This window comes from Capricornis sumatraensis, chromosome 4 (assembly GCF_032405125.1).
Source record: "Capricornis sumatraensis isolate serow.1 chromosome 4, serow.2, whole genome shotgun sequence".
Taxonomy (NCBI): Eukaryota; Metazoa; Chordata; class Mammalia; order Artiodactyla; family Bovidae; genus Capricornis; species Capricornis sumatraensis.
The window spans coordinates 123,883,900-123,903,244 of record NC_091072.1 but is presented as its reverse complement, the minus strand read 5'-3'; the positions used below and the strand labels follow the sequence as shown (position 1 = coordinate 123,903,244).

The 19,345-nt window shown below is 38.9% G+C and overlaps 1 protein-coding gene across 1 annotated transcript in view; it reads right to left on the bottom strand.

Annotated features, from left to right (window-relative positions):
• The window catches only part of TMTC1 (transmembrane O-mannosyltransferase targeting cadherins 1), a 313,576-nt gene that overhangs the window by 171,472 nt on the left and 122,759 nt on the right, over positions 1 to 19,345 (bottom strand). The window contains exon 6 of the mRNA XM_068971048.1: positions 2,483 to 2,564. Coding sequence (XP_068827149.1) covers positions 2,483 to 2,564 — 82 coding nt within the window. The remainder of the gene's footprint in view (positions 1 to 2,482; positions 2,565 to 19,345) is intronic.

The following is a 19,345-nucleotide window of genomic DNA, read 5'->3' as shown; positions in this document are numbered from 1 at the left end:
ACATTTGTTTATATAATTCACCCACACAGATCTTCTAGATATAATTCTTATTTTAGTAGGACCAATTATGTTGTATCTGTCTGTCAGAGTCAGAGGGAAATCTCTGCTTCACTAAAAGCTAAAAGATTAATATGAGGAGGGAATTAAGGCTGGAGTTTCTCCAAGGAATATCACTGACTTATTTCATGAATGCTTTTTTATATAAGTGACCCCAAATCCAAAAATCTAAAGTGAACATATAGTGTCAGTCGAAAGCATATCAGCAGTAAATAATGCCTAAGAAGAAATTTAAAATCATTTTAATTAACACTCACATAAACTAAATTTAAAATTTTAAAGATATTGCAATGGAAAATGTCAACTATAAAAGTAACAGGAAAAGTATCCTGAAAGAATATGAATTCCCTAAACTGCTGAGAGGTAACAGAATATGTCATCCCAAAATATGCTACTTTGGCATATAGGTAGTTTTGAACTGAAGGCAATTAAGACTCAAGAGACTTATGAAAAGCTTTCTACCTCTCTGTTAACTGCCTAAATGAATTAACTGCCCTATAGCAGGAAATACAGGGCATCACAGCAGTACTATCAAGTTCTTGCATTCCCAAACAACACGAAGATATAAGTCACTTCTGAAATGAAAGTTGAATTGTCTTTATTCTATGCAAAGATACTGGGGCATTCTTTAGAGAAACCTTCTGCCCCTTTTGCTGAAATTGTCCAATCAAAGTTCTCCATCTCATTCAGTTTTTGCACACCTTCTTGCTTCAGTTCAGTTGAACTGATCAGTTCACTTGCTCAGTTGTATCCAACTCTTTGCGACCCCATGGATTGCAGCATGCCAAGCTTCCTTGTCCTTCACTAACTTCCAGAGCCTACTCAAACTCATGTCCATTGAGTTGGTGATGCCATCCAACCATCTCATCCTCTATCGTCCCCTTCTCCTCCTGCCTTCAATCTTTCCCAGCATCAGGGTCTTTTCCATTGAGTCAGTTCTTCTCATCAGGTGGCCAAGGTATTGGAGTTTCAGCTTCAGCATAAGTACTTCCAATGAATATTCAGGACTGATTTCCTTTAGGATAGCCTGGTTGGATCTCTTTGCAGTCCAAGGGATTCTCAAGAGTCTTCTCCAACACCACACTTCAAAAGCATCAACTCTTCGGTACTCAGTTTTCTTTATAGTCCAACTGTCACATCCACACATGACTACTGGAAAAACCATCGCTTTAACTAGACAGACCTTTGTTGGCAAAGTAATGTTTCTGCTTTCTAATATGCTGTCTAGGTTGGTTATAGGTTTTCTTCCAAGGAGCAAGTGTCTTTTCATTTCATGGCTGCAGTCACCATCTGCAGTGCTTAAACATGCCTTAATGTTGATTTAAAATATGATTAATTGTTAATATTACAATTCAAAAACATTTTCATAAGTTTCCTATCAAACTTTATTATAAATCTGGATTTACAATTTATGAAAAACAGCAACAGCAAAAGAGACTGATCTCCTAATTTCTTTGAATAGAAGCATTAAACTGTGTAAGAATATGACCAGTGTGATAGTCACTGAAGATCAGGACCGAGAACCTCTATCTTTTCTGTATGCACCTTCTATTTGCTCTTCCTATCAAGAGTGGAGTCAACTTCCCCTTCCTTTAAATCTGGTCTTGTGACTTGTATTGAACAAAAGAATCTAGTGGAAACTTCACAGGTCTTGCAATATTAGAAGCCTGGTAGGCTGCAGTCTGCAGGGTCGCTAAGAGACGGACACGACTGAGCGACTTCACTTTCACTTTTCACTTTCATGCATTGGAGAAGGAAATGGCAACCCACTCCAGTGTTCTTGCCTGGAGAATCCCAGGGATGGCAGAGCCTGGTGGGCTGCCGTCTATGGGGTCGCACAGAGTCGGACACGACTGAAGCGACTGAGCAGCAGCAGAATCCAGTTGTCAGGTTGTAAAAAGATCCTGTCCATCCAACTAGAGAGAGTAGCCACAGAGAGAGGCCTAAGAGGATGAGTTATCACAGAGAGGTTACCTGCTCTGACTCATAACTACACAAACTTGCTTGAGTAACCCCAGCCAAAAATATAGAAGAACCAGCCAGCTGGATGTGACCCAAACTCAAGCATTTAGGGAAGCTAATATGGTGGTTTTGTTTTAAGCCACTACATTTTAGGTGTTTTGTAATACAGGAACGGATAATTGATACAGCCAGTTTTGTGTTGCAGAAACAACTCAGCACCAGCATCCTAAAAAGGACTCACAAAGTACAGTTCATGTTGTTGGTGTCACTGAACTCACATATCCCTAGAACGCTTCCATATTTACATTCCAAGGCTTTGTAACATTTATTGTATGTAAACTGTTTGATCTTAAGATCATATTGTTAGACTCAATTGCTGATTCTATTAAACAATCTGGATCATATCTCTGAGTCAAAGTAAAATATTTCTTATTAGATATTTCAAAACCATATATATACTTACATAACTTATGACCAAAGTGGCCCTTTTTAAGAAGGGCCTCATGGTAAGCAGGAAATTTCTATTGCTGCTTGCTGTCAGATACCTGAAACAGAAAAGAAAAAGCATATTAAATTAGTGTCAGAGTCCACTACATGTAACGTTTTCTTTTCAGTGTGAATAGGCTGTTGCTCAAAAAAAGGATGGAAAAGATAGCCACTAACAGCATGGTTTCTGGAACACACCACGCAGGTTTCAATCCCCAGCTCTGCTTCTTTCTGTATGGAAGATTTTGGACAAGTGGAGTAGTTTCTACTTCATAGGAAAGTTGTAAAGAATAATAAGTTGTACAATAATACAGGGAATACAATCTAGTACAGTTAGCTGCAGTTATATATTACTATCCTATCTAACCCCAAATAACAGAGGCATTCTGGCGACTATTAATATATGATGACCCTAGTCACAAGGTGATCCTAAACAAAATAAGAGTTCATTTGCCTACTGAATGTAACTTGAGAGGGACAATGTCTTTCACCCACAAAACACCTCACAAATATTTTACCCGTAAAAATAAAAGATGCTGAGGTTGTATGAGATTAAGTAACTTATCCAACATAACAAAGTTAAAGTTATTGGGATTCCCCAGAGGCTCAATAGTAAAGAATCCGCCTGGCAATGCAGGAGATGCAGGTTCAATCCCTGACTCAGGAAGATCCGCTGGAGGAGGGCATGGCACCCCACTCCAGTATTCTTGTCTGGAAATCCCATGGACAGAGGAGCCCGGCAGGCTACAGTCCATGAAGCTGCAAAAGAGTCAGACAGGACCAAGTGACTAAACAACAACAAGACAAAAACAAAGTTATTAAGCATCAGTGGTCAGACCAGAGCTCATGAATATGCAACGGAAAATTACTTCATGTGCCTATGACCCTTGGAACCAAACCAGGTAATGAGAAAGCCACTTCTTTAGGGGCAGCAACTTATGTGGAGCCTGCATCTGCCACTTGTACAAAGTGGAAGCGCTATATGTCCACAAAGAAGACATGTGATTGGTTGGTTTTAATAAAGATGATCACAAGGAAGGAAGAGGAAGTTGTCAACAAACTTCCCCAGGAAAACTAAAGCAAGTCCTTTTGCCTACAGACACATTTCTGTATTTTAAAGTACGAACTGTAGGGAAAAAAAAGCAAACCACATAATCCAGCAAATATCTCCCACCTCATCCTTATTTCCCTTGCCCTTTTTCACTTTTTTTTTTTTTTTTACTTTTTTTAGTTTAATTTTTCCTCAAAGGTATCCTCCTCGAGAATTTCTTAAAATCTGTATATGAATGTGTTATCTTCACACAGTAAGGATGTTCTACAAAAAGAAAGCTTCATTTGTGAGACCTGAGTGGGTTAATATCTCACAAAAAAACGTCTAACTTGAACTCCTTACAAAATACATGTGCTTCCCATTTTATAACAGCTAAATGTGTCCAAGTGGCTCTGTAAGGAGGAAACACTATCACTCCAAGGCAGATCCCTTCCTTCTTGCTTTCCTTTTCTTTTTCCAAAAAACAATTCACAGTCACCTTTTAGCAAGCTCTGGACTGGATGCACCCCCAAGCACTTTAGTCTCCTTTGGCCCCCAAGAGAGAGCGGGCGAGGAGGAAGGGCAGGGACACTGTCAGCTTTTAGAACACTGGTGATCTCCTCCACCCTAAAATGGGCTTGAGAGAGGCCATCATGTATGTTCGAGATTTCATGTATGTTTGCATCTGTGCATTTCTCTGAGGCAAAGTCCTTGGCTTTGATCTTCAGTGTCAGCTCGGGTCTGTGATTGCAAAAAGTTTAAAGCACTGTTCTGGGCCTTTCCTTAGTTTTGCCTCTGCCATCACTATCATTTTCAGACCAATTCAACAAAGACCAACTGTGGATATTTCTACTATTCCTTGACAGGATGTGGATAATTGGCAGCAGGAAGGCAAAGGAATGGACAGAGTGGGAAGCAAAAGGGCTGAAGTGGCAACACATCTGAATGAGAAAGCCCTTCTCGGATTGGCCTGTTTTGAGAAACTACACTTCTCAGGTTCCCCCTGTTGCTTGTTTATTTTAACACAGTGGAAAAATTAGGAGCAGTTTCCTGTCTATAAAACAAATCACAGGGTTTTAGAAGTCAAACTTAGGTAACTGGTATTTTGTTTCACTGAAAGCTCAATAGGATGGCTAGTTCAGTGAGATATATTTAAAAGAACCCCTTTGTTTGGAAATTCTTCCTCCATGAAAAATTCTATTTCCAAAAAAAGTACCAAATAATTTAGTCTTAAAATGTAACAAAGCCTAGGATGATACAGAGAACAGTGGTTGAAAAAAAATGACCTTTCAAGATCTCCGTTTCCAGCTGTTGACCAAAATTAAATGAGAAAATGAGCCAAAATGACATGGTCCCCTTTCCTGGTAAACACTAGGTCAGAAGCTGAGAGTCCTAAGTTCATACAGAGAGCTGAATTTTCTGAAACTCCTTTCCCTCTCCTTCCTACCATAAAAATTGGATAGTAGAATTTTTCCCCCTTAGTCCACAATACCTGTGAATTAGAACCAAACAACAACAAATATTAACAATAGTAAAAATAGTAAACAATATGCCAGATACAAACATAAGTGTTATAAATGGACTAATCCCTTTACGATTTATTTGTAATTTCAAGAATTCCTTGAGGAAGAACATTATAACTCCTTTTCAATAAAGGAAGATACTGAAAAATTAGAACTAACACTTAACCATAATATCAGATTACCTCAGCTACTCATTTCAATCACAGGCTAATATAGCTGAGTGTACCTTACAAACACAAGGAACTATGCAAATATCATCACTGATAATTTTCAACTTCAGTTAAATTCTCCACTATTTTCCATGCAAAGACAGAGAACATGCCAACAAAACTGAACCACTGAGGAAACCACTAGCATAGGAAGCAAGAGTCTAGCAGTCTATCCCTGTGCTTCCAGCTACTCTATCACATTAGTTGGTACAAATCTACAGGGGCTTCATTTCCTTCCTACATCAGTGATAGTTGACTAAATGGTTTCAAGGTCCCTTTCAGGTCCAAAATGCTATGATCCTTGAATGCTTTCACCAACTGATGACATCAAAGATGACAATGAAAGAAAAACAGAAAAATTACTGAAAAAATTTAAAAGGAACACCAAGTGATAAAGGTGAAACAAATATTAAGGTGAAGCAAAAAGATGATTCCTTCACTTTATGTAGACCTTTGATAATTTGCTGTTGCACATTAAAAAAATACTTTAACATTAGTCTGGGGTTGTAGCATTATCAAGTTCTGCATTTTTAACAATTTCTGATATTAAGAAAATAAAAGCAAAAGATCAAGACTATACAAAATAAATATTTTAAATTGTGCTTCCCATGCCCTAATTTTTTCTGACTGCAAAATTTCTACCTACTAACATCTACCTCCTTAGTTAATCATGTTCAAATATTCAGAGCTGAATGGGTCTTCTTCCTGAAGTTACCCTCCATAGCTACTCAGTCATCAAATCCCACTGAGATGTCAGCTGAGACTAGGACAACCAGCCATCCAAAGCTGTGAGCTGCTATATTTTTTCAGTAAAGGGCTCTTTGAGGGAAAGATCTCTCTGCAGGAGGTCTTTTTTGTCTTGTCACTTTAGCAAATTTATATTTTAAATAAACTCTGGCCCAAACACACCTTTCAAATTTTTGATCACAGAATATTTTGCCTGATGTGTTGGTTCTTTACTTAGATCAAAGAAATAGAAATGAATAATACATAACTAACAGACAAAGCCTTTGACTGTGTGGATCACAATAAACTGTGGAAAATTCTGAAAGAGATGGGAATACCAGACCACCTAACCTGCCTCTTGAGAAACCTGTATGCAGGTCAGGAGGCAACAGTTAGAACTGGACATGGAACAACAGACTGGTTCCAAATAGGAAAAGGAGTACGTCAAGGTTGCATATTGTCACCCTGCTTATTTAATGTATATGCAGAGTACATCGTGAGAAATGCTGGACTGGAAGAAGCACAAGCTGGAATCAAGATTGCTGGGAGAAATATCAATAACCTCAGATATGCAGATGACACTACCCTTATGGCAGAAAGTGAAGAGGAACTAAAAAGCCTCTTGATGAAAATGAAAGAGGAGAGTGAAAAAGATGGCTTAAAGCTCAACATTCAGAAAATGAAGATCATGGCATCTGGTCCCATCACTCCATGGGAAATAGATGGGGAAACAGTGGAAACAGTGGATGACTTTATTTTTCTGGGCTCCAAAATCACTGCAGATGGTGACTGAAGCCATGAAATTAAAAGACGCTTACTCCTTGGAAGGAAAGTTGTGACCAACCTAGATAGCATATTCAAAAGCAGAGACATTACTTTGCCGACTAAGGTCCGTCTAGTCAAGGCTATGGTTTTTCCAGTGGTCATGTATGGATGTGAGAGTTGGACTGTGAGGAAGGCTGAGCGCTGAAGAATTGATGCTTTTGAACTGTGGTGTTGGAGAAGACTCTTGAGAGTCCCTTGGACTGCAAGGAGATCCAACCAGTCCATTCTGAAGGAGATCAGCCCTGGGATTTCCTTGGAAGGAGTGATGCTAAAGCTGAAACTCCAGTACTTTGGCCACCTCATACGAAGAGTTGACTCATTGGAAAAGACTTTGATGCTGGGAGGGACTGGGGGCAGGAGGAGAAGGGGATGACCGAGGATGAGCTGGCAGGATGGCATCGTGGACTCGATGGACGTGAGTCTGAGTGAACTCTGGGAGTTGGTGATGGACAGGGAGGCCTGGCGTGCTGCGATTCATGGGGTCACAAAGAGTTGGACACAACTGAGCGATTGAACTGAACTGAATTGAACAGATGACCAGATCTCTTCCCCAGGCTCCCCTTCAGGGATCTCACAAATAAACTGTGAGAATAATATAGCATCTAAAAAAGATCACAAGGAGTCGACAAGCCTGCACACAGTGGGGGATGGTGATAACTCTAACCACCTATCTCAGTGATCAACTGAGATTACTTCCTCTTTTTCCCTTGAAAGTCTTTCATGGCCACACAGAAACGTCAGAGATGGTTTTGGGTCATGAGTCCACCTTTCCCCCAGATGGCTGGCTTTTTGATTAGAGCAACTATTTCCCTTCTAACATCACTCATCCTTGTATCCAGATCTGAGTTTGGTAACAAAGTCACCAACCCATAAACTTGAGGGTAAAACGAATGTTGATTATTTTAAGTCATTGAACTTTGTTAACATAGAATTATTATGTTAAGAGATAGCTGATATATCATAGCAAGATGATCAATAAATGTTTATGGACTCAAATAAAATTTTAAATATACTTAGATGCCTCTTCTTTGTCTGTATTTTCCTTACCCTCCAGTACTAGATTGGATACAAAATAAAAACTCAGAGCTTGGGATGTAGACAGCAAGTTGAAGGAGTCCTGGTGGTTTACATGAGACTACTATATTAGATTTTCCAGTTCTTCTCAAAAACCTCCTATTTTTTTGCCTAAGCCACAGCTGCAGTGGCAAACATCTCAGCTATAAGTTATTACCATTTAATAATATACTGATAAATTATTTTAAAAACTATAAACAAAATTACTTCAGTAATACCTGTCATACTAACTTAAGCTCTCTTTGCTCCTTCAAGGTAATGAAAAAGATTAATAGTCACATCAGTCAGTCAGTCAGTTCAGTTGCTGAGTTGTGTCCAACTCTTTGTGACCCCACAGACTGCAGTACACCAGGCTCCCCTGTCCATCATCAACTCCCAGAACTTACTCAAGCTATGTCCATCAAGTTGGTGATGCCATCCAACCAATCTTTCTTTCCAATCAGTCTTTCCCAGCATGAAGGTCTTTTCCAAAGAGTCAGTTCTTCTTATCAGGTGGCCAAAGTATTGAAGTTTCAATATCAACATCAGTCCTTCCAGTGAATATTCAGGATAGATTTCCTTTAGGACTGACTGCTTTGATCTCCTTGCAGTCCAAGGAACTCACAAGAGTCTTCTCCAAAATCACAGTTCAAAAGCATCAACTCTTCAGTGCTCAGCTTTCTTTATAGTCCAACTCTCCCATCCATATATGACCATTGGAAAAACCATAGCCTTGACTAGTCAGACCTTTGTCAGCAAAGTAATGTCTCTGCTTTTTTATATGTTGTCTAGGTTGGTCATGGCTTTTCTTCCAAGGAGCAAGTGTCTTTTAATTTCATGGCTGCCATCACCATCTGCAGTGATTTTGGAGCCCCCCAAATAAAGTCCAACACTGTTTCCATTGTTTCCTCATCTATCTGCCATGAAGTGATGGGACTGGATGCCATGATCTTAGTTTTTTGAATGGCGAGTTTTAAGCCAGCTTTTTCACTCTCCTCTTTCACTTTCATTAAGAGGTTCTTTAGTTCCCCTTCCCCTTTTGCCATAAAGGTGGTGTCATCTGCATATCTGAGGTTATTGGTACTTCTCCTGGCAATCTTGATTCCAGCTTGTGCTTCATCCAGCCCAGCATTTTGCATGATGTATTCCGTATATAATTTAAATAAACAAGGCGACAATATACAGCTTAAAATGCTCCTTTCCCAAGTTGGAACCAGTCCATTGTTCCATATCTGGTATTCTAAATGTTGTTTCTTGACCTGCATACAGGTTTCTCAGGAGGCAGGTAAGGTGCTCTGGCATTACCATCTCTTTAAGAATTTTCCACAGTCACATAATATGACCAAAAGCAGAAAGAAAGAAAAAGAATTTGAATCCGGAGATTTTCAGGAGTTGAGAAATCCTGATTCTCTTTGAAACAAAGAAAGAAAAGATCTCACGGTTGACCAAAGTCTCAAAGACTTAGCTCACATTAGAAGAGATGAAAAGATTAACAAAAACAGCAAAAGAAATTTAAGCAGTCTTCACTTTTTCTCTTTGATGCACTCTCTTTGAACCCATAAATTGCATCCTCTAAGCATCAATAACCAATAGCATTCTATAGAGGAGCAAAATAGAGAGGGAGAGACAGTGGGTAAGTTAAGTGAAAGCGTGTTCAGTCTTGCAAAACATCTCGCAGGGAATGTACAGCCAGCCTTTGGAAGGGGTGCGTTAATCTCTTCTATTCACAGGTGAAGAAAGTGAAATTTACTCAGTCATGTCTGACTCTTCACTACCCCATGGACTGTAGCCTGACAGGCCCTTCTGTCCATGGAATTCTCCAGGCCAGAATACTGGAGTGGGTATGTTGTTCCCTTCTCTAGGGGATCTTCCCTACCCAAGGATCAGACCCAGGTCTCTGGCCTTGCAGGTGGATTCTTTACTGTCTGAGTCACCAGGTAGGTTGGGGCAATTTCTCTCTCTATGACCTGAATAAAGGCACTTTACAGTCAGGCAGAGGAGCAGGGTCCTCCAGACAAGCTGTTAACTACGATTATAACAACAAAAGCAATGAAAAGTAAGTCAAAGAAACAATGTCCAACATGGTGTCAGAACTGGCTTCCTCCTGCATCAGATGCATATTAAATATTTTTATGGCATTTTCTATGTCAAAAGGTTTTTCAATCCAGTCTAACATTTAATCCTTGAAAGATCCATATGCAGTTGGCAGAACAGACAGCACTGGCCCCCTCTTACAGATTGAGGCCTAGTGAATCCAAACCAGAACTGACTTTCCTGATGCCTGATTCTATGCCTTTTAGCTGTGCTTGTGGTCTCTTCTCCAATGAGGCTGAAAGGCAACATTTGCTATAGGTTGTCTCTTATTCTCATCCTCTAAACTTGCTGCACACTGGAGTCTTTAAGAAATCCATGGAAATGAAATCACTGCTAATTGCAATATATATTTGTACAGATATACAAGTAAACTTTTACACTAAGAAACAGATTAAAAACAAACTATAATAATACTTTCTGGTTTTATCCCCTGTATTGGGATAAATGGGGCTTATCTGGTGGCTCAACAGATGCAACGCAGGAGACCTGGGTTCAATCCCTGGGTTGGGAAGATTCCCTGGAGAAGGAAATGATAACCCACTCCAGTATTCTGGCCTGGAAAATCCCATGGACAGAGGAGCCACAGGCTAGAGTACACGGGGTTGCCAAGAGTCGGACATGACTCAGAGGCTAAACAACAATTAAGAAAAATGGGCTGATAAATCAAGTATAGTTAAGCTAGTGAAAAGCAGTATTTGCTATTGGACTGTCCTGGTAAACTGAAGAAACACACATTCTGTTAACAATAACAATAATAGTAGTGAAGGTTCACAATGCATAGTTCTTACGTTTATAATCCTTAGCACATTCCTATCAGTTGTAAACTCTCAATATCTTCCTCTCACAGGGAGAAACTAAGGCAGAAATGGTCAAGTAACTTGTCCCAAGGTCCCACATGTAGGAAGCAAGAAGATTCAGGATAGAAAGTTCACCCTGTGACCTTACCACCAACTCTGCTACCTTTTAATCATTGCCAACTAAACCTGTTTTCACCTTCAAGGGGTATGCTTAAATTTCAAAAACTACTCTCAGAAGTACAAACATACCAGTTACATGTTTTAAAGGATGTTAAGTCAAGATACCAGAAGATACCAGATTAATTTAGGAAACTAACAAAAAGGCTGCTAGAACTATATCACTATGAAAAATGACAAGTTATTCCAACAACAATATTTGTATTATGTAAGTTTCAGGTGTACTGAATTATAGTTCAACATCTGTATACACTACAGAGTAATCACCACTGCAAGTCTAGTTATCATCCATCACCATACAGTTGACCCCCATCACCCGTTCCCCCACCCTCCAACTCCTTTCCTCTGGCTGATACAATTAATCTGTTTTCTGTATCTATGCTTGTTTTTATTTTTTGCTTGTTTTTTTTAATAATCCCACGAGTGAAATCATACTTGTCTTTTATTTATGTGATTTATTTCACTTAGCAAAACACCCTCAAGAAGGTCCAAATGGCAGGATTTCATTCTTTTTAATGACTGAGTAGTATTTGCTGAACGCTTAGATTGCTTCCATATGTTGGCTAGTGTAAATAATACTGCAATGAACAGAGTGAAGTGAAGTCGCTCAGTCATGTCCGACTCTTTGCAACCTCATGGACTGTAGCCTATCGGGCTCCTCCGTCCATGGGATTTTCCAGGCAAGAGTGCTGGAGTGGATTGCCATTTCCTTCTCCAGGGGATCTTCCCGACCCCCATGTTGCGGGCAGACGCTTTACCGTCTGAGCCACAAGGGAAGCCCACAATGAACAGCAGGGTGTATCATTTTTTTTGATTTAATATTTTTGTGATATTCAGATAAATATCCACAAATAGAATAGGTGGGTCATATAGCAGTTCTATTCTTAATTATTTCAAGGAATCTCCATACTGTTTTGTATAATGGCTGCACCAATTTACAGACCACCAATAATGTACAAGGGCTCCCTTTTCTCCACATTCTTTTCAACATTTTGCTATATCTTGTCTTTTTGTATGTCATTCTAATAGGTGGGAGGTGATATTTCATTGTGATTTTGATTTCATTTACCTGATAATTATTGATGTTGAAGATTTTTCCATGTGCTTGTGGTCATCTTGAGTAAAAGGTCAATTCAGATCCTCTGTCTAATTTTTTAATTGGGTTGCTTACTTTCCTGTTGAGTTTTACGAGTTCTTAATATATCTTGGATCTTAACCCATTAGTGCATATATAATTTGCAAATATCTTCTCCTGTTCTGTAGGTTGCCTATTTGATTCTATGATAGTTTCTTTGACTATGCAAAGGCTTTCTGTTTGATTTAGTCCTGTTTACTTTTTGTTTTGTTTTATTTTGCATTTTGTGTATGTATCTTTTATTTTGTTTATTTTTTATCTTGCCTGTGGAATCATATCCATAAAACATTGTTAAGACCAATATCAATGAAGTTACTGCCTATGTTTTCTTCTGAGAATTTTATAGTTTCAGGTCTCACCTTCAAGTCTTTAATCCACGTTGACTTGATTTCTGTGCATGGTGTAAGATACTGGTCTAATTTGATTTTTTTGCATGTGACTGTTCAGTTTTCCCTACATCACTTATTGAAGAGACTGTCCTTTCTCCACTGTATGTTGTTCTTTGCTCTTTGTTGTAGATTAATTGTCTATGGATGAGTGGGTTTATTCCTTGACTCTCAATTCTGTTCCACTGTTCTATGTCTGTATTTGTGCCAGTATCTTACAGTTTTGATTAATATAGCTTCGTAGTATAGGTTGAAATCAAGATGTGTGATAACTCCAGGATTGTTTTTGCTCAACATTATTTTGGCTAATAGGGGTCTTCTGTGTTTCCATACAAATTTTAGAATTATTTTTTCTAGTTCTGTGAAATTTGCCGTTGAAATGTTGATAAGGAGTGCACCAAAATTGTAGATTGCTTTGGGTAATACAGATACTTTAATAATATTAATTCCTGAAGTCTCCGGACATGAAATATCTTTCCATATTTTGTATCTTGCTCAATTTCTTTCATCAGTATCATAGCTTTCAGTGTACAGGTCTTTTATCTCCTTGATTAAATTTATTCCTAGTATTTAATTATTTTTGATGCAATTGTAAATAGAATTATTTTCTTAATTTCCCTTCATCACAGTTCATTATTAGTACATGAAAACAACAGATTTCTGTACATTGATTTTGTATCCTGTAACTTTACTGAATTCATTTATTAGTTCCAAAAGTTTTTTGGCACAGTCTAGAATTTTCTTCCCCAGTGGCTCAGTGGTAAAGAATCCGCCTGCAGTGCAGGAGACATAGGTTCAATCTCTGAATCAGGAAGATTCCCTGGAGAAGGAAATAGCAACCCACTCCAGTCTTCTTACCTGGGAAATCCCATGGACAGTGGAGTCTGGTGGGCTATACAGTCCATGGGGGTGCAAAAAAGTCAGACAATGACTTAGTAACTCACATTATCTGTAACAGTGACAGATTTACTTCTTTCTTTCCAGTTTGGATGCCTTATATAACTGTTGTGACTAGGACGTCCAATACTTTGTTGAATAAAAGCAGTAAGAGTTGGCATCCTTGTTTTGTTTCTAATCTTAGAGGAAGCACTCTCAGCTTTTCACTATTGAGTATGATGTTAGCTATAGGTTTGTCATATATGGGCTCTATTATGTTGAAGCACATTTCCGCTATACCCACTTTGTTGAAAGATTTTATCATAAATGGATGTTGAATTTTGTCAAATGCTTTTTTCCAACTAATGAGATGATCATATAATTTTTAGTACTTTGAGGGTGATGCAGATTAAAGAAAAAACACTTCAGGGGAAAAAGAGTTTTCTGGTTGATAAGACATTTATCTAGGAAAAGAGCCATAAAAATGTTAACAGGCCCCTTGGCCAGAAGATGATGTGAAACCGCCTGGGACCTTTTGTATATGGGAAGGTATGCAAGAAGAAAGCCTGGTCTCAATAAGGGTCAGGACTGCTGCCCTTGCATAACTCTGCATGTTCCATTATTTCTTTATGTACAACTTGGGGTATATAAGCTGCTTTTGAAAATAAAGTTGTGGGTCTGGCACCAAAAAAAAATTTATACTTCATTTTGTTATTGTAGTATAGCATGTTGACAGATCTATATGTTGAATGATCCCTGCTTCCTTAGAATAAATCCCACCTTATCATGGTGTATGATCCTTTTAATATATTGTTAGATTTGGTTTGTTAATATTAGGATAACGTTGGCTCTGTAAAATGCATTTGGAAGGTTTTCTACCATTTCGATTTTTTGGAAGAGTTTGAGAAGAATAAGCATTAAAGTTTCTTTAAATGTATTATAGAATTTTCCAGTGAAGCTGTTTGGTCCTGGGCATATGTTGTTAGGAGGTTTTTGATTATTGTTTAAAATTCTTTGTTAGGTAATTGGCCTATTCAGATTTTCTATTTCTTCATGATTCAGTCTTAGAAAACTATATGTTAATAGAAATTTATCCATTTTTTTACTTTGTCCTGTTTGTTGGTGTATAATTGCTTGTAGTAGTCTCTTACGATCCTTTGTATTTCTGTGATATCAGTTGTAACTTGTCTTTCATTCCTGATTTTATTTATTTGAGCCCACTCTCTTTTTCTTGGTTAACCCAGGTAATAGCTTATTGATTTGGTTCATTTTTTTCAAAAACAGCTCTTTGATTTATTGGTCTTTTCTATTTTTTAAGACCCTATTTCATTTACTTCCACTCTGATCTTTATTTCCTTCATTTGCTTTTCCTTTTCTAGCTCCTTTAGGTGTAAATTTAGATTGTTTGCTTGGAATTTTTCTTGTTTTTTGAAGAAAGTTTTGCTTTGAACCTTCCTCTCTGGGATTTTGATATGTTGATATGTTTCTTTAGTCTCTAGGTTTCTTATTTCGCCTTTGATTCCTGTGATGATCTCTTGGTTATTCAGTAGCACATTGCTTAACCTCCAGATTTGTGTTTTTTTTCCATTTTTTTCTTGTGATTAATCTCCAATTTCATACCATTGTAGTTGGAGAAGATGCTTGATATTTCAATATTCTTGAATCTATTTAGAATTGTTTTGTTATCTAGCATGTAATCTCTCTTACAGAATGTTCCATATGTACTTAATAAGCATCTATACTCTGCTGTTTTTAGGAGGAAAATTCTCTATATACCTAGTTAAGTCAATGAGGTTTAATGTGTCATTTAGTTTGATGTTTATTGATTTTCTGTCCAGATGATCTATTCATTAATGTAAATAGAGTGTTATAAAGTCCTCAACTACTATTGTATTGCTTTCAATTTCTCCCTTAACTCTGTTAATATTAACTTTATACATCATGGTATCCTTTGGTTGAGTGCATATATATTTATAAACATTAAATCTTCCCATTCAAGGGATTTCCACTATGTGGGTTATATGTCCTTCAGCTGAGGTAGAGCTATGGCTGCTGCTGCGGTATGCTGGTGGCTAGGGCTGGCTCTCCAAATATTTGCAGGGCCTGGTAGACTATGAGACTTGGCTGAGATGCAGGGGTGGGTGGGGTTCTTAGCAAGGCTTGTGCACTGGCGCTAACAGGTTAGATGGTGATTTCCAAAATGGTACCTGCCAATGGAAGTATTAGCAAGGGACCCTGAAGTCAAAAAATGATCCCCACCATTGTCTCAGTTCTCAGGGAGTATTCCTCTCCAGCAGATGCTTCAAGTCTAGTAAGTGGGTTCTTTTCACATGTGTGTGTGTGTGTATGTGTGTGTATGTGTGTCATCAGTCACTTCAGCCATGTCAGACCCTGCGACCCTATAACTGTAGCCTGCCAGGCTCCTCCGTCCATGGGATTCTTTAGGCAAGAATACTGGAGTGGATTACCATGACATTCTTCAGGGGATCTTCCCAACCCAAGGATCAAACCTAGGTCTCCTGTGTCTTCTGAATTGCAGGTGGAGACACAGGAGAAGCCATTACCTATGCCCCACACATTTTTAAATCTAGTGTTTTTACCCTGGTTTTTTATTAGATGAATCTATATACAAGCCCTTGGAAAGCAGATTTCCATTTCTTGTAGCTCAGTGGCTTTCCTGGTTGTATTCCCAGTTGGTTTTCAAAGCCAGGTGTTTGGGGCCTCATCTTTCCTGTACAGAATCAGAGGGTTGGGGCACCTCATATGGAGTTTGGATCCCTGGCTCCTCAGGGAATCCAAGCGTCCTTTCACCCTTTATTATTAGAGAGACTCTGTTCATCAAGTTTTCTGGTCCCTTTGAGAGGGAATTATTCTACATGTGGTTATAGATTTGTTGTTTCCATGGGAGGAGGTTGAGTTCAGGATCTTTCAATGCTGCCATCTTGAGCCCTCTGCCCAGCAATATTCAATTTAACAAGGTAAATATTGAATACTAGAATCAATGTATGAAAGAAATAAATACATATGTTTAACATTTAAATAACAGCTAACAATTATGTGCATAACTAGAAACTGTCATAAGCACATGTATTAATTCTTTAAACACACACAAAAAATAACAACTATGAAGCAGGTGCTATATCTATTCTCATTTTATGTTAACAGATGGGGAAACTGTGGCATAAAAAAGTGAATGAACTTGTTGAAGATCATAAAGTCAGTAATTAGCAGAACTGGGGCTTGAACCTAGGCATCCCGTTTCTCTAGCCCACATCCCATCATTATACCAACCTTTCTGTACTTTCTTCACAGCCTCAATGAGCAGTTCACATGATAAAGGACTAAAGGAGCTCAGAAAATGAAGAAATCAACATGGAGTTGGAAAGGAAGGGAGGATGCAGGGAAGAGGTGAACTTGACCTGGATCTAGAGGGACCAAAGATGGGAGAGTAGGGGAAGGCAGCAGGGGCAAAGAGGAGAACTGCCCGTGTTGCTGCACAGGCACTGGAGTGAACACAGCCTGCTCTGGGCATGCGGTCTCCCTGAAAACACAGCAAAGGAGCCCCTACTCCTCCTTGGAACACTTCTCAGTGTTTCAAAGTCAAGTGTCTGAAATCTGAATAAAGAAAAGTTAAATTGAAACTATAAAATCCTGATGACTTGAACAGCAGAAGAATATATCTAAATATGATTGATGTTGATTCCATTTGCCTTTTGCTCAGACACATGGGCATAAAGATCTCACCCAGGCAACTCCCTTTCCCCTAAGCTTGCCTACCTGGTGTTACCACCCCTGTCACCAGGGCTCTTTAAGTACCTGGAGCAACACCACCTCTTCCTATAGTCTCAACTCTGACCTGCTTCCTAGGTACCCAGAACATAAAAGGGCCACCACTGCTAACAGTAGAGGCTACCTTGTAATGCACATCAGTATCCTTTCTTGGTGTCTCCTCTACTGTTCCATCCATGTAGAACATAGGACAGGCTGGCTCAACCAGGTCTTTATCCCACTTGCAAGCTTGTATAACTGGGGAAGTAATTTAGACTGGGTACTGTTTTACAGATCCAGGCAGCTTAGATTTAGGGTAGGGAGAGGACCTTAACAAGGCCACTTTCTCCAATCCAGCTTTCCATCTAAGGCCTTGCATAGTTACTCATCACTCCTCCCCGACCCTCATGCACATGCTCTGTAGCAACCTGTAATAACAGCAGTAAATCCAGAAGCCCCCAAGCACACAAGGTTCTATGCACTGAGTTCATGTAGAGGCCAAGGAAGACATTTGGCAGCCTGGGCTTCCTGCAGACCACAGCTTCTCCTGAAATAGATTACCTCCCTGCAGCGTTGCCCTTACTGTGGTCAGAGGCCTGCAGCAGAGTAAGTGGCCTAAGGAAACACAACACCATTTACAGGGACATAAGCAGTGTTGATACAGGAGAAGAGAAGCAAACATCCAGAGACAGCCCGTTGCTCTGGCTCCAACTCCTCAAGCCTTTTGTATGTAAGGCAGGAGGGTTGACTGTCAGGTTTGCAAGGAGCAAAAAGTGAATGTCAGTCATTCCTGCATGATTTGGGCAAACATCTTCAAAAATTCACTATTCCTACAAGAATCTCACTTTGGGGGAATCAAGCTTTATTTCCCTTGGAACTCCAGTTTTTACACTGAGGTGAACATAACAGGATATTTATTAAAAATTCAAAAATTTAATGCTTCACCTCTGGGTAATTTGGTTTTGTTTTTAAATTCCAAAGCTCATGCACACTAAATGTTCCTGAGGAGACAGCTATAATTTCACAGTAAAAATATGAATCACAGTGGTTCTTAGCACTGAGTACACATAACATAGAAACAATCATTATTCAGATAACTGTCAGAGTTTTAATGTTTGCATAAAAAGTCTATTGTTATTGTATAAGTTAGGAATCCATAATGATCAAGCCTATATTTTTTCAAATGAATATTTATTTTGGTTATATAATTTTTTAAATTTTCTCTTGATATCCTTCTGGATCTAACAGTTCCATTTTAAAACATAATATAAAAAAGCCTAAGTAGAAAAGTCATGAAAGAAACTAGAAACTCCATTCCCAGCCATATAATTCATACATATATTCACATATTTAATTACATTTATTTTTATTTTACTTATACTTTCCAAACTAACCATTTACCATTAAGAAAGCAATGTTATAATAGCAGTTTGCTAGGTTTTCATTATCTCTGTGTATAATGCCTTGATTGCAGAAGGATCTCTCTGAGTCTTTTGCCCTAAGCTCTCAAAGTAATGCACTCTTAATATTACAGGGGCTACTCGGCATGGTAAACCTAAAAGATAAGGCACCCTAGGCCTTGTGTACCTCAGCCATAAGATACTCATCATAATTTCTGCCTTACAAGGTTGAGGGCAGGATTTCAATGAGGTGAGGTATATAAGATGGTCAACAGAGTGCCCAGCTCATAAAGGCACCCAAAGTCATCAACACTATAAGAGTGACCACAACTCAGCTGAAAATACCAAGACCCTATGACTTATCCTTCAGGGGTACAAAAAGAAATGTGAAGTTTATCTAAGATAAGGATACGAAAGGGTTTCATTTCTCTCAAGTTCTATTATCTCCCTCCTTCCTAGAAGAGAGCAAAATATTTTCCTAGAATACAAAGTTTTAATCTGGCTTTTAGCAGTCTTCTTGTTCATGGGGCTCCTTTAATTCAGCTTGGATACTGAAGGCAAATACTCAAATGCAGGTTGTCCGTGCACAAGGGAGCCAGCTGAGGAGGAACTGAGGGGCTGAGAGGACTGAAATCCAGTTCATGCTCAGTTTGACAACCTGTGTGCTCTAGTACTGACTGCTTCTGCCCTAGAGAAGCTAGCCTTTTCCCAATTGGCCCCAAACAGTAAACAGTGTCCTGACTAAAGCATCATCCACCCACTACATCTCATGCCTGCACAGCTTTCTCTACTTAGTATAAATTTCACTATTGACTAGCAGCAGCCCTGATCCAGTCACATA